Here is a 16,532-nt window from a genome sequence, read left to right as displayed (position 1 = left end):
CTTAACTGGTCTATTTGTCCTCTGGCCACTTTCCACAATAAACACCATTTTTTACAAGTATCAAGGGTCCTTTAAGTCTCAATATGAAACTATCCATGTCAATATTGTCATATAAATGAGAGAAAAGTGATCTTGTTGGTCTGTACCTTATTTTCCTACAGTGGGTTCAAAGCCCTCCATTGCCAAACCCAAGTTTCTACATATTTCGTTTAAATGTAATTTATTTAAATATGAAGTTCAAATGAAGCTTATCTGCAACCATCTATAGCCTGAAAATTGCACCCTCGCTCTGTCAGCCACAGGTAAGAGCAGTCAATGAAATGCCTCACCTCCCTCCATCCAGGCTCTCCATTGTGTTAGGCCATTATCTAGATGCCCAAGCCCCCTGGGAATCCATGTCACGCACCCCACTACCCTCTAGGAAGAACTTTCTGGTTCCTGAGACTCATATTCCTGTCAAGTCTGCCCACAGCAAGCTTCTTGGGTGCTACTGCCACCTGGTGGGTACGTCCTGTCTTTGCATAGTCCAGCACTCTTCAAAATGGATGCAAGGCAGCAAGGGGCTGGGGATCCTGGTGGTGGCCAAGCCATTGGCATGAGGGCTACCTGCTGGTAGCAAATCAGAATCAGAGAGCCTTAAGGAGCTGGAGTTCAAACTTGAGGATACTTGGGGTACAACTTAGTATAGCCCTTGTCTGTTATTGGGCTTACTTTACCCCAGGAAGGCCAACCAGAACAGACAAACTATTAGAAGTGACTATCAAGTCTGCCCTAAACCCCGTCACTTCCCCTTGCAGGTAGCTCTGGGTAGACGAAAGGGAGGTGGACCCACCTCCAGTGGAACTGGCTACCCTAGCCACAAGACAGGTTCCTGCAGGAAGAGGTGGCAGGGCCAATGCTTTGAGAGACACTGAGACAGGAGAGTGTCTTCGTCCCTAGTAAGAGGCCAAGGCTGGTCTGCTGTGCACAGCACCGGGGAGAGGCCACCTTAAGCAGCCAGCAAGTCTCCGCTGTTGTGACAGCAATCACACCACCGAGGTGACATCATCCCAGCCCCTCCCTGGAGAGACACAGAAATTCCCGCCTTTGGGCCGAGCCACCAAGCTTTCCTCAGAGTGACTTCAGACAGGGATGTTGACCTCCTTACCCTTCCCGAGCCCGGGACACCCCTGCTAACAAGGCACACAGCTTCGTCTAGTCAAGTCAAGAGCTTGAATGTTACTCCGTTTAGTTTCATTCCCACGAGCTCATTCTTTATTCACAATAATCTTGGGATGGCGGATCTCAATAGCAGGAATTGGGCACAGTTTTATGCCAGATGCTTGGGAGTTCATCTCATTCAACCCTGACAAAAATTTCTATGAGCTAACCAATGCTACTAGGAGAGGAAAATCAGGCGGAGGAGGAAATTGGTCAAAGTTCACAGTTAATGTGATCCCGGGTTGGTTTCTGATTCTGGAATTTTGGACTCTGGGCTGTAATTCACTCCTGTCCCCTCAGAGGGGCTGATCACACAAAGAGTTTTAAAGACTCACAGGGAAAACCAGGAAGAGCTGAGGCCTACAACAAACGTGAGCTTTAGAGGCACGGGAGAAGCACACTGCTGCTTTAAGAGCAAGTTGCCCCACCTTGGCAGGAGGCTGGTGACAAGGTGAAGCCTCACTCCTGTCTTACCTGGCACCCAGCCAGCTCCTCTTCCACCACCTGCTGCATGTCTGTGTCTAACGTTTCCGGCTCAAACGCCACGCTGGCTTGCTGCAGCCACAGTTCCAGCTTGGCCACCTGGGTCTTGCAGACACGGAGGACGTCTGCAGGCGGAGGCCTACTTCTCTCCACTGTGGCCTCCAAAGCTTCTTGTTCTCGAGGAAAGTCCAGGAGTGCAGCCTCAATGGGAGGTGTGTCACCCTAAAACGAAGCCAAAGATAATCCAGCAGGGAGAAGTCAGGAATCCAAGGCTTTTCCACCCGGGGCATGGAGAGACCTGGGAACCTGGCCTCTTCCTCCTCCCCTCCTCCCCAGTTAAAAGAAACAAAAAGTAAGGACAGAAGGAGGAAGAAAGAAAAAGAAAAATGCACCTCCACACTCATAGCAACGGCCACGTGACCTGGTGGCACAGGTTTCCAGGCAGCCGATCCGCATGTACACAGGTACGGTTTTCCCGGGCACAGAGGCGGGGAGTGTGGATCCCCAGGAGACAGGAGGTGAGAGAGTGTGTGAGGGTGTGTGTCCCAAACACTTCAGGGAGCTGGCCTGTGCTTAAAGTGGCATGGCACACGATGATTAAGCAAAGCATTGCACGGCTGTGTACCCAACGACCAAAACTAAACCAAGCGAGAAAAATGGCCACCTCAGGCTGGCGGGGCTGATGATATGCGGGAATCGGCTAACACCTTCCCAAGTAGCAAGACTACATGTTAGTTTCTCTTTATCCACCTACATTCTCTATTAAAAACAGCTTGGGGCAAGCAGTGAACTTCCTGGAGGATGGATATTTTCTCCTTTCCCCCAGAGAAAAAAAATCCCTAAACTGGCTTTTGCTTTTTCAGAAGTGGAGTTAAGACTTGACGGCTTTGGTGTGAAATCTGAATTAAGCGTAACATACTTCCTCTGGATTGAAACAACCCGATCTCTTACCAATACAGGAGCAAACTTTCTCTCAGATAGAAGATGGAGCCATTCTATCGCTTATGTATTCTTTTGTTTCAACATGGAGGTAGAGATTGGTTTTAACATGATAGTCTCGCCTGACACTATAATCCCAGAATAGGCAGAGAGGACATTGACCTTTCTGGAGAAATCCCTTTAGAAATAGGGATTTGCATTCTGATCTGTCGACATACCGGTCTCCATATGTTCTGTGTTAATTAGAATTAAAATGACCCGCAACATTTTCCACTTTAAGATTGTATGCGAACTTGTTAGCACCTCTCTAATAAAGCACAGTTGAGAACTACAGACTTCTAACAGGAGTTGCTCACAAATGAACATCCTATCTCAAAAGGATAACCTCAGAGGGGTTATATTCTTCCTGACTACCTACTGCTTTACATGTATTTGTTCTCTTCCAGTAAAATGCCATTTCTTAGGCTTGGGCATCCTCAGTGGTAGGGTATTTGCCTGGCATGTGAGAAGCCCTGAATTTGGTCCCTAGCACCCCTGAGTCCCCCCCCCCAAAACGACAACACAACAAACAAAACCAACAAACTGTCTGCCGCCACGCGCCTGTTTTTATAGTTCTCTTCAAGGTTCACATTCTCTGCTCTCCCAGTATCTTCCCTGAGCTTCACACACCACTCTGCCCACATTGGCTCCACGGGTCCCAGTGGTCGATGTTAAGGTAAACTGTCATTGGGAGTGCTCTCAGACAATTTCTAGCCTAACTAGTTATATCAATAACTGATTGGCTATTTCCGAACTTTGCGGTATGACTCTACCTTAGTGGCAAAGATTGTATGGCCTTCTTTTTCCGCTATCTGAGGTCATCAGTTAATATTAAGTGGATAATCTGTAATAGCTAATTTATCATCTGTCTTAGTTTATTCAACATTTTTATTTGACTAGCTCTGACAGGCCATGTACATGCAATTTTAAGTGGCAGTATTAAGCCAGTCTGCTTTCTTACGACCTTACTACACAAGGAAATGAGCAGGCTGGGTGACTAATCCGCCCTTTATTTAAACCCGAAAAGAATCCAAAGTGGGTGGGTGTGAGGGGCAGGAGGGAAAAACAATTAAGTGTAACCTTAGAAGGGCTCGGAAGTGGCCTCGGACGCTCACTTTTTTAACAGTTCTGCACCCCAGCGATGGCAGTCAGTTCATAGCCTCCCATTCCATCAAAGTGCCTCTGAGAAGTGTAGGCCTGGACATAGGCCATTAGCACAAGGGCTCTGGCTCTATGATTTTGGAATTGGGGTCCCCAGTAACTTCCTAAACGACAACCCTGCTTTATTTATATGGTTGTCCTAAACCCTGAAGGCAGAAATCATTGTGGTCCGTGTTTTACAAACAGCATATTTTGGGGGGTTTAAAAAATGTTGCCACAGATGTCTGCTACCATGAAGAATCTGTCAGGTCTCTGATAATGAAACTTTTGTTGCTATTACCTATTCTTAAGGACCATGACGCCACACTCGGCACAATACAAGACCAGCTCCTTGTTTCACACCACAAACTCTCTATTCCCCATGTACAGATAAGGAGACTCAGGCATAGTTTTGAGAGTCTATTCAAACTGCTGAAGCCATCACTGGTGAGCAGAACCATAATCCAGTCCCTTATTTTACTGTGGTTTGCGGGGTATAAATCCGAATTTTCCCAGTCTCACAAACTCTGTGGCATCCAAGTTAGACATCTGCTTTAGCATGTCACTGATCCAAAAGAAAACCCCGGCTTCTTGAAATATGGTTGTTGTGACCTTCAGTGAAGCCCCAGAAATGAATACACAGGTTATGAAAAAGCCACCAAACATTAAAGGTTTCTAAACATAAAACTACCCAAAACTCAAACACGGAGCAGCAACATGAGGATGGGGGATGGCTCGGTGGGTAAAAATGCTTGCCTCACAAGCATGAGGACCTGGGTCGGACCCCCGGCCCCACATAAAATGTTGCAGGCAGCAGTGGGAGTCTGTAATCCCAGAACACAGAGGGGGAGAGGGCAGGCAGGACAGGAGGACTGTCGGGAAGCTGGGCTGGAGTGGGCACAGAGCGGCAGATGCAAGAGAGACAATGTAGGGCTGGAGAGATGGCTCAGTGGTTAAGAGCACTGACTGCTCTTCCAGAGGTCCTGAGTTCCATTCCCAGCAACCACATGGTGGCTCACAACCATCTGTAATGAGATCTGATGCCCTCTTCTGCTGTGTCTGAAGACAGCTACAATGTACTCACATGAATAAAATAAATCTTTAAAGAGAGAGAGAGAGAGAGAGAGAGAGAGAGAGAGAGAATGTAGAAACTGGGCAGCTCCTGACAGAGAATCCTTCATTACTTCTCAGTAAACTTCAATCCCTTGGCTTTAAACAAAGAAATGAACAAGGTGGAAGGCAGGAACCAACTCTCAGAAACTGACCTTCTGCCTCCACATAGGCACCCTGGAGTACACATTGCCCACGCATTGCATTACGTGGTTCAGATGCCTTGGGTCTGAACACACAACACACACTTTCTCAGTGTGCACCTCCGCACTATACAGAACAGGAACAAATCCCCTTGAAACACCTTGGCCCAGATTCATCACCACAGAATGGTATAAAGTCCTTATTTTTACTGTACAACATTTTCCCATCTTAAAAAAAAAAACCCAGGTAATGGCTTGTGAACCGAAACTCCAGGACAGACGCTGTGCTCGCAGAGACCTCTTGGCTTATTAGAGATTGTAACATTGCAGGTCCAGGTCTAAAGAACTCATCTCAGGCTGGCTTTGGAGGTGCTCTCCCCTGATAGCAATCAAAATCCTAAAAGTGTCACCAGATAGCACCTGAGGCCTATGGAAAAGCCTCCCTGTCTTGCTGTGACTACCGCTCTGATGTTCTCCCTAATACATTTTAAGTTCGTCTTGATTTATGACTTTCTGTAATATGGCAAACAAAGATTCCTAATATATATATTTTTTTAACATTAGTCCTCAGCATATTTCAAAGTAAGGCATCTGTGAACTGTATCGTGTAGAACATATACAGATTCAGAGAGCTGGAACACACTGCTGAATAATGAGTGATTCATCAAAGAAATCAAGAATAAAATAAAAAATTTCCGGGAATCAAATGGAAATAAAACAGAACATTTACTAAAAAGAAAGCCTGGGAGATATAATGAAAGCAATCCTAAGAAGTGCAGTGCTTAACTGCACACGTAGAGATACAACATACGACTCAGCGTCACCAATGTCTGTTTTAAATATTTAAATATTTAATAAATATTATTTTCAGGCAACAGAGGTCAGAACTGACTCAGATCTTTACTAAGAGTACTGTAATTCTCATCTTGCCGAGGCTCTTAACTTCTAAGATAAGACACGGAAGCTATCTATACAGGGCTGATGCCATGGCTGCCATTCTGTGGAGCCCTGACCATCCTTCCCTAGGGGTGTGGTCTGCCAGGGAGATAGAAATGGCTTCCCACAAGAGAAAGAAGAGCTTTGGAGTTACCAGGGGGCTGTCCCTTCAGTAGCCAAAGGTGACATGATTTCTCTCTCTAAGAACCTACCAACATCTGGGCCTGGTAGTGTAAGCCTATAATCCAGCACTGGGGAGATTGAGTCAGAACTACATATCCAAGGCCAGCCTGATAGAAGTATTTCAAACAAACAAACAAACAAACAAACAAACAAACAAACAAACCCAGCAACCAACAAAACAACCAACCAAGAAAACAACTAGCCAACCAACCAGGAAACTAAGAAACCAACCAATCACCAACCAACCAACCACCACCCACCCACCCAACCAACCAAAGGACCCACAGAAGCTCTGCTAAGAAGAAAATAGAAGCATCTAATTCACAGTTGTTGCGACAGCCATCCAGCCATCCTCAGGAGTTTAAGTCAGGAGGCATTTATGCACCGGACTTCAGACTTAACCCTGATACCCAGAAGCAATCAGGCTCTGGAGACAGAATGGCTTTAAGCCTCAACAACTCCATCTGTCAAGTAGTAATTACCTCACATGACTATTGTGAAGGTTAAGAAAGAAACCTCAGAGTGCGGCCCACTGTAAGCATCACCTCGATTTATGGTTCTGTCCCCTTTTCTCTTTTTCTCCCAGTGGTACCATGTTCAGGGCAAAAGATACGACAGAACAACCACACCGGCACTACACACTAGGCAGGATTCTATTAGAGCTAAAACACACACACATGTGAGCACACGCACTTGTACATACACACGCATGTATGTATGTATGCATGTATGTATGCATATGTGTGCAAATGCATGTGGAGTACATATGCCACAGTAAGTACATGGAAGTCGCATAATCATCTGCAGACTAGTTTTCCCCTGCTTTAACGGGTTTGGGGGATCGAACTCATGTTGCCAGGTTGCTCCGCCTTCATACACTAAGCTCTTTTGGTGGCTCTACATCCCCATTTTTAACTGAGCCTTGAAAAGAGCAGACGAGGGATCAGAGAGATGGCTCAGTGTTTACACGCACTTTCACTGCCTTGGCACAGAATCCAGCTTCAGTTTCCAGTAACTCCATTCTAGCCTCTGAGGGCAATGCATGCATGTGGTGCATAAACATGCATGCAGGCGAAACAGACGTGTGTAAAATGAATATAAATAAATCCTAAAAACCAAACCAAACAGGTGAAAAAAAACCCAGTCCAATTCTGGCTTGCAAAGTCAAACAGAAACCACAGAACACTAAGCAGGTCAATGACTTCCCTGGACCTGTGCTTGGTACTCCCAGTGAGTCTACAGCTATGACATCTGTCACCTCGCTGGGCAACACTGTGAGAGAGGTGGAGAATGACAGGAAGAGGGCAGGGGAGTGACAATGTGACAGATACTGTTTATTCTTGTAAGAACAGGAAAAAAGGATTGAGAAAAAAAGACCTAAAAACGTGACCACATATGAAAAGAGACTTCAAAAGCACCCTTGGTCTCTTTTAGTGAAACCCCTGGAGCTTCAGGGGTCAAACAGCAGGCCCGACCTGGAAGCAGGGTCCTGCAGGAGCCCTCCTTGAGAAGTGCTGTGGGTTTCGAATGAGGAAGTTGAAAGGGAATGCTCTGGGCGACTCCTTCCTCTCTTATTTAGTTCCCAGGGTTCACTCTCCGAATCTGATCGTCTTTTGTAAACATAAGGGAGGTATTAACTTGCCTGGTGATCTTATGATTAAGCAACAGAGAACATAAAAGTGCTTTTTCTCAACAGGCCCTTGATCAATAATGTGCTATTCTCCGCTTCACTGCCCCCGTGTGTTACACACACAGCTGAAACATTTAATATTAACACGACGACTATTTCAGGCTGACGATCGCTGAGTCATCAATCGCCAGTGGGAAATGTCAACAGGGGATGGTCGAGCTTGCAGTGGGACATGAGGGACAAGCATACGTGAGGACGCTGGCCTTAAAGGGGGCTCCTCGCTCAACACACGCAGCATCACAGAAGTCAGACAGCCACGGGCAATCGTGGGTGCCACGCTGGCAATCTGAGCAGCCGGCTTGTCACTGGCAGGGGACTTACCTCTTCTGCTCGGCTGAGCCTCGGAGATGGTTCTGGGCCTGGCTCAGTGCTTCCTGAGTCTGGTGCAATAATGAGCACCATGGAACTGTCGCAGGTGCTAATTCTCCCACCTGCATCCTGTGGAGAAGGAATTGGCTCCTGGTCAGGCTCTACCTTGCTGCCAGGAGGGGCCTCTTCCTTATCTGCTCATTTACAGAATCCCGCTCAGGGTGTGCCATTTTTTAAGGTTTTTTTTAACCTTATTATTTGCATATGTGAGTTTATGTCAAGCATACATGTATAGGATCCTGTCTCAACAAAATAAAACAAACCAAAAAAAAAGCAAGGACAGACTGGGTAAGGGAGGGCAACACCGCATGAATAGCCACACAGTATCTACTTAAAATCACTGACTTTTTAAAAGGAGTTCTCGGTACACTCGTGATTGACACAGAGGTAACTCATATGTGAATGAACTTGATTTGTCCATTTCACAATTAACCCGTATTTCAAAGCATCATGCTGTATATCCTAAATATGTACAATTTTGTCAAAAAAAAAATTGGCAGAAGCATTTCCTGTTCCAATCATTCTTTGTAAGGAATCCTCTGATTTGTATCTCTTTCTTAAATGTAGAAATTAGTTACTTTTATTGGATATTTTGTGTATTTAGGTTTCAAATGTTATCCTCTTAGATGAATTGATTTGCTATCTCTTAGTCTTAGTCTTGGTGTGGGTCACTCTGAAGGCTGGGGGATGCTGAGGGCAAGGTGAACAGAGGGGAGCATGGGAAGAAAACTCAGGCACTAAGGAGCTCCCACAAGCCCCACGATGACTTCCCCAGTTACCTGCACGATGGTTGCAGAGGAAGAGGACGCCTCATCCCCCTCCAGATCCTGGCTGTGCTTCCACAGAAGAGACGGCGGCTCTGTTCTCCTATGTCCATCCTAAGACAGTGCTCAATTGGTTAGCAAAGAGAAATACTTCCTTTCCATAACCGGGGCCCCACTCAGCTCTGGCAAACGAGATGTAGCCTCCTGGGCGATTTCACCACAGGTCTTACTCTCCCTCTACCCCACATGCCTTGTATTTCTCACACTAAATCGTGTCTCCAAATGTGAATGCTTTTCTTGAGCCTAAAAAAACCCTTAATTTTCTTTTCTAAAGAGTAGTAAGTTCATGTCCCACACAGGGGATTTATTAAACTTGTTTCAGAATTTAATCTGTTTTGGTAAATGTCATCTTGGATGATATTTCAAAAACAAGTCTGGGGTTGGGGATTTAGCTCAGTGGTAGAGCGCTTGCCTAGCAAGTGCAAGGCCCTGGGTTCAGTCCTCAGCTCCGGTTAAAAAAAAAACAAAACAAGTCTGTTAGGTGTAAGAAAAAACAGTTGCTCGAACCCACTGACTGCGGGAAGACAAGTTAAACCAGGGCTTTGGCTCAGTGACTGAGTCCTTGTCTAGCTCGTGAGAGGTTAATCCGGGACTAAATCCACAGTGCTGCACAGTGAATGAATAAATGAATGCCTGTGAATGAAAAGTCTAAAAGACATCATGTCTACCACAGTGGCTTTTCGTCAGAAAGCTGGAAAATGCCTACTTCTGGAAAGGGTGTGGAGAGAACAGACGTGTGGGTACTGTTCAGGATTATAAATGGAGAACAGCACAGAGACATCTCAAAAAACTAAACTGTAACCCCATATGCTTCTGCAATTCCACCACAGGCCATGTGCCCAAAGGAGATGAGGTTGGCACGTAGAAAAGATGTCTGTACTCTTGTGCTCAATGCGGTGTTATTCACAACAGCAAGTCATGGAATCAACCTCAGTGTCCGTCAACAGATGAACAGTTAAAGAAAATGTGTACAGGCCAAGTATGGTGGTGCACATGCCCTCAATCCCAGCACTTGTGAGGCAGAAGCAGGTGGGTCTCTGTGAGGTGGAGGCGAGCCTCATCTACAGAGTGATTTCCAGCCTAGCCAGGACTATAGAGTGAGACCCTGTCTAAACAACAAAACAAAACATGGCGACATACCCAGTGGAGTACCATTTCCCCATTAAAACAAAAACAACAGCGAGCCCCGCCCCCAGGGACTGTGTCATTTGTAGTGACACGGATGAACCAGAGAACATTAGCTTAAGTGGAATAACTAAGCCAGGCACAGGACCACAATCACGACATGAATCACCTAAACGTCAAGCGTACCAAAGCTGAGACACAGCATAAGTGGGGTACAGTGGGTAGATAGAGGGGGATTCGAGAGACATTGGTCAAGGATGCCAATTTTCAGTTAGGCAGGAGGATAACACTGGAAGCACTAAGGTGCATTAGATGTCACATACATTTGAAAACTGCTTAGACAGAGGCTAAATGCTCTCACTGCACAAAGGCGAGTTTGTGTGGAAGTACATGTTAACTAGTAGCATCCGGCACTCTACTGTGTGTGTGCTATAATACATGTTGCAGCTTATAAAGCTCTGTGACTTTTACTCGACAGTAACTTGATGAATTTGAACTTTTTGTTGCTGTTAACGACAAACAAATCCTCTACATGGATCAGCTCAGAAGCATGTAAATGCCTGAAATGAAAACGTACGTGTGTGTGTGTGTGTGTGTGCGCGCGCGCCTGTCTGTCTGTCTGTCTGTCTGTCTGTGTCTTCTTCGCTTGGACTCTGGGTCCTCAGACTGTGAATTGTCTGGTGGTCAGAGCACAGAGCAAACTGTCACCTCACCCTCGAGCTCCATGCTCTAGTGACACTCAGTAGGACAAAGCCTCTACTCTGTGTGACAATGGAGCCGTGGAATAATCTACAAGACCTAGCAAAACCATGTCTTGAGGCTACACCTGGGTCACACAAAGCATGAGCTCCATCTGTGAGTCTGAGCTGAGATGCCCTAGGTGATCAGTTTAAGTGGAAATCGGTACCAAGCAGGTCAAGCTGCTTTCAACCAGTGACGGCGAAGCAGCAGGAACCAGCGACATTAGTGGCAAGCATGACTCATCCTTGACAAAACAAAAACACATCTCAGATATGCAAAACAATTATCGGCTAAAACCCACGCCAAACCCAATACTCTCAAAGCCCCAGAGGAAGAGTTCAGAAGTCAGCGTCTGACAGACGACTCCTTTACCCCAACAAGCGCCTCTCCTCCTGGGCCAAGTGGGCACAGATAAACTAACAGTATTAATAACTGAGTACTTCAGTCCCTCCTTTAAAAATTTAAAAATTAACATTGACTTTAAAGGTCTTGGGTTTTCATGTGTTTCCTCTGACATTCATTTAGAGATCTGGTCCTAGCCAGTTCAAGCAGGAAAACTGTTTTCCTGGGAGCTGGAGAGATGGCTAAGCAGCTAAGGGTATGTATTGCTCTTGCAGGGACTGAGTTTGATTCCCAGCACCCGTTCTGAGATCTGTAACTCCAGTTCAAGAGGATAAGACACCCCGGCCTCTGAAGGCACCTACCCTCCTCATCTCTACACAGACGATTCAAAAATAATAAAATAAGGAGAAAAAGGCTTTCCTTACGTCACTCTTCACAGAGCTTTCTTCTGCCTCCTCCTTGACCGCTGGCAGGAACGACATGGAGTTTGTTCTGTTCAGCTGTAAGGCACAGCACAAGACCTGCAGTCAGGCTGTAGACCGGCCTCGCATCCTGGCCTGGTTGCATTTTTATGTAGCTAAATCTTTATGCATTGTCCAATATGTCCACCCACTCCCCAAGTCTCTGTCCAATATGTCTACCCACGCCCTAAGTCTCTGGGCCTTGTGCCTTTCGGTTCTTTCAGCCAAGTCTTGCCTGTGGAGCCTCATAGCCTCACCCCCTTGCCTGAGGGGCCTTCTCATCTGCAGGATCCTCACAGCCCCGCCCCAAACAGCCAGAGTTCTCTGCTGTGCACTCAGAGTGGTCTCAGGACGGCACCACTTTGAGCTGGCAATAGGGTGACTGTTCTAAGGCAGACACTTCAAAGGTGGATCCCTCCCAGCTGCCGGGGAATTTCATAAGTGTGGCTTTAGGTAACTCAGGCGTAAGAATTCTGGGTTGGGTCCAGGGTGGACACACCCTGAGCATTTGTGCTCAGGAGTAAACAACCTCAAGTGGAATATTTCCACTTAAAAAAAAATTCCTTTGCTGTGGAAAGCGGTATCTCACAGGCTGTTTGCTCTCCTGTGGAGTGTGGGGCCAGGATGAAAGCCACACCTACCTTCCTTTCTGAAGCATCCCTCTCGGCCACTGTACACTCGGAAGTGCCTGCAGAGGGCCTCTCTCCTCCTTCTGGCCGTTCCTGCTTCAGGTGCTCATGAAGGTTCAGGACAGCAGCCTTCAAGTCCACTAACAGATCCTCCTTTTTCTGGTTCAGATTCAGAATCTGCTCTTCCAACCTTTCCACCTCTCCCTGTTCAGAGAGGGGTGTGGGCATCACTTGGGAGAAATCAGATTGGCTTTCGGATGCCCCCAGGAGCCAGCTTCCCTCAGAACAAGGGATGCTTACTGCCCTGCTCCAAGGCTTCTGGACCCAGTCGCTACTTCACAGACCTTGTAAAGCAGAGGATCTGGGGGCTGAACAAAGCACAGGAACCTGTAACGAGGGCCGCGGGTGACTGATGTGCAGCCAGGGTGGGGAGCCAGTGCCGTGGGAGCTAACCACAGGACTCACAGAACCAGATTCCCCGGGCCAAGAGCCATCGCCTGTACTTTGATGGACACATACTTCCCACTCTGCGCACACAGTGTTACAAGTACCCATTCCCATGTTTCCCCCAGGAGATTATTAAGATTATTATTATTGTATACAAGTAAGTTTTCCTAGATATGGAAAAGCCCGCTGTCTGCCCATGAGGATGATGGCATTATAGAATAGTTTCGTAGGAATTGTGGGTGACAGTTACCCTGACTCTCTAGCACCCTTTGCCTGAGCGCCTCAGAAAGCTTGCACTCATTCAAAGTATCTCCCGGGCTGGGTTGCGGCTCCAGCAGCAGAGGGCTCGCTTGCTTAGCATGCATGTGACTCCTAATATTGTCTCAGGAACATGCACACTTATAAACACGTTTTAAATTATTCCTTCAAATCCCTCTCCAGTCAACACTGTTAAATTCACTAAATTGTGTGTGTGTGTGTGTGTGTGTGTGTGTGTGTGTGTGTATGTGTGTGTATGGATGCATGTGCACATGAGTGCAATAGGTCAACCTCAGAGCTATCCAGCCTTAAAACACACACACACACACACACACACACACACACACACACACGCAGTCTTACTACCCTTGACCGACTTGCAATTTCTATGTAGACCAGGCTAGCCTCAGACTCAGAGATCTGGTTGCCTCTTTCTTGTGAGTGCTGGGGTTAAAGACGTGTGCTATCACACATCTATTTTATTTGTTGAAACAGGGTCTTACTTGCTAGAACTGAACAAGTAGATTGTGCTAACTGACCACCAAGGCCAGTGCCTGCCTCTGTCGCCCCAGGGCTGAGATTACAAGCACGTGCCACAACACTGGTCTTTCTGTGTCTTGCTTTCCTATGGCTTCTGGGGGTGGAAGTGTGGCTCAGTAAGCACAGTCACCAACTGAACTGCCTCCCTAGGCCCCGAGCCATTGGATTTTTACACCCCAAAAAGTAACACGCCGCTGTGAATGGGAGAGAGTTCTGAAGTCTAGAGTAAGAGGGCAATTTCTGCCAAGCTGCAGCAGCAGGGCCAACACTGGGCCTCCCCCTGACCCCTGGGTTCTGGCACTTACTGTTAAACTAATACCCCTATTGTATCTGCAAGGAAAGTTCTCTGCTAGCTGAGCTAGCTCTGGGTCGACTACGTTGCATGTTCCACTTTCAATAAACACTAAGCTTCAATAGGAGATGCCTCCAATACCACAGCCATTAGGGTAAACTCAGGAAAACAGCAACCAGTGATGGAGGTTGCCAGGCGCTGAGCTGCCCTCTGCTCTGTGATAGCCAAACTACTCTGGGAGCCTCTGGTGGGGTCCAGAGCCTCTGAGGGACACTGTCCCTGAGGTTCATATCATTGCCAAAATGCTACCAAAATGTCACCGGCTGTTTTCACTGTGTTGGTACTTAGACTGAGGGTACAAACAGATCAGTGGCAAACCCACAGGCACCTTTTGTGAACCAAGGTAGGTGACCCCAATTATTTATGGTGACAAAGCTTGCACTCCCATTTAAGAATGTCCTGGATGAAGACACACACGCTGGGGACCAGTAGCAGAGCACTTGCCCAGCAAGCCCTGTGTTCAGTCCCCACATTGCGTATCCCAAACATCTGTACTATTCTGCTGACAAAATGCAGGACGGGCTGAAAAAGCAGAGCCGTGTCCCACGTGCAGTGACTAAAAAGAACTTCCAGGAATGATTGTGCTGCAAGCTGGACTGCCCCTCATTTTTCTTATGGAACATTATTTTTACACAAAATAAAATAGACAATGAGCTATACTTATACCCTTAAGTGGTATTCTTCAAGGTCTTTCTCAAGGAACGGTGTCCTATAAGGACTACGAAAACACATGAAGTTTGAGAGCCATTGCACAACTCAGATCTTATTCTTTAAATGACTCAGCATGACGTGACAAGGTCATGACATGATGTGTCAGGAGAGACAGCACAGTCAGTTTATGGAGGGACCAAAAGTGAGATTGTGAAGAAGCCATCAGTGAGGCCTTAGGTCTCACAGTTAGCCCTAACTTGCCATTTGTTGAGTTTTAGTGTAAGGTTGTGTGTGTGTGTGTGTGTGTGTGTGTGTGTGTGTTTAAAATTATATGGCACGTGCCTTTAATCCCAGCACACAGAGGCAAGTAGAACTTTGAGAGTTTGAGGCCAGCTTGGTCTACACAGTGTGATCTTGTCTGCTATCATCCTTTCAAAAAAGTTGATCAGCGATTGGAAGGCTCACTTTTCCATTTCTCGGATATCATAGTTTCCTCTGGTAGACAGAGGAAGAAGTTTACTTTTTCTTGGGTGGGTTCTATACGCCTCTTCTTTCCTGACATACACACCCATTGCCAGCCAGGTGTTCTGTTTCGATGGTCCATCAGGGCTCATAAGGGCTATAGAGGAAACAATGTGTGTGTGTGTGTGTGTGTGTGTGTGTGTGTGTGTGTGTGTGTGTGTGTGTGTGTGTGTGTGGTGTGTGTGTGTGGTTTGTGTGTGTGTGTGTGTGTGTGTGTGTGTGTGTGTGTGTGTGTGTGTGTGTGTGTGTGTGTGTGTGTGTGTGGTGTGGTGTGTGTGTGTGGTGTGTGTGGTGTGTGTGTGTGTGTGTGTGTGTGTGTGTGTGTGTGTGTGTGTGTGTGTGTGTGTGTGTGTGTGTGATGAGCCCCAGAGACTTGGCCTATGTGTGATTTCCTTTATTTGTACTTACACAACATAAGCTCTTTGAAGTCCTGAGGTTTTAAGTATTTGAAGAAACTTAGTCCCCTCACCCTACTGAGCTGCTCCCACTGGGCCTGCACTCTCAATTCAGCAGTAACAGGCTGTGTCACCTGAATCTCTCATACTTCTCCTTTCAATGTTAAGCAAGTTACCTTCTGTCTCCCAGCTAGTCAGTGTCTCAGAGTTTTGAGTACCACATTAACTGCCTGCCTGTGTCCATCAGGTGTCAGGAAAAATATGCAGCTCTCATGGCCTTGGCCTCTATCACGCCATTTCAATACAGACATACCAACATAAAAACGAAGACTGAAAAGGCCCTACCCAGAGAGATTTATGGCACTAAAAATACAGTCCTTCATTCTATCAATGTTCAGAGGTTTACAACCACTGAAGTCCAGCCTACCCACTCTGCCCAACCCCCCACATCAGCTTCTTGGGCACAGAGAAAAAGCAAACCAAGACGTGCCATGCTTATAGTGTGGGTACCCAAGAAGCTCCACAGAAGGACTCAAAAGCAAAAAACCTACCCAGTTTCTATAACCAGATCTCAAGCCCAAGGATTGCAATGGCAAATTAATGACACCATCCAACCATGTGTCACAAAATAAGAATGGAAAGAACATTGCTGCTGTTGGGGAAAAAAAGCTGTCAGGCACAACACCATCATGCTACAAAAGTCTGTAGACACAGGGGGTAAAGTATGAGTCCATGGACGGACGGATAGATGAATGGATGAGACGCACCTGTAACGACGGCAGGTCGGCCACTTGGTCCTGTGACGTACGTTCAGGGGAGACCTCGGCTGAGGAGTTAGCCAATATCTGCTTCAGATTGTCAATTTCTTCATCACATTCAGCGGTCTGCTTTATGACAACCTAGAGAACACCACGCAGCCCCCACAGAAGGGTCACTGTTACCCTAAGTAGCACACATCCTATTTCCACTGTACCCCATCTCCATTCCCCTGAAGTATGACTGTGCACCCACAC

The 16,532-nt window shown here is 46.7% G+C and overlaps 1 protein-coding gene across 1 annotated transcript in view; it reads right to left on the bottom strand.

Moving 5' to 3' along the window:
* Syne2 (spectrin repeat containing nuclear envelope protein 2) overlaps positions 1-16,532 on the bottom strand; it is a 268,150-nt gene that overhangs the window by 98,372 nt on the left and 153,246 nt on the right. The window contains exons 60-65 of the mRNA XM_032907953.1: positions 16,287-16,418; positions 12,367-12,558; positions 11,690-11,764; positions 9,012-9,110; positions 8,185-8,301; positions 1,675-1,905 (exon numbers count right to left, since the gene is read on the bottom strand). Coding sequence (XP_032763844.1) covers positions 1,675-1,905; positions 8,185-8,301; positions 9,012-9,110; positions 11,690-11,764; positions 12,367-12,558; positions 16,287-16,418 — 846 coding nt within the window. The remainder of the gene's footprint in view (positions 1-1,674; positions 1,906-8,184; positions 8,302-9,011; positions 9,111-11,689; positions 11,765-12,366; positions 12,559-16,286; positions 16,419-16,532) is intronic.

The sequence above is a fragment of the Rattus rattus genome, chromosome 7 (genome assembly GCF_011064425.1).
Source record: "Rattus rattus isolate New Zealand chromosome 7, Rrattus_CSIRO_v1, whole genome shotgun sequence".
Classification (NCBI taxonomy): Eukaryota; Metazoa; Chordata; class Mammalia; order Rodentia; family Muridae; genus Rattus; species Rattus rattus.
Note: the sequence above shows the minus strand (reverse complement) of the source record. Positions and strands in the feature narration are given on the sequence as shown.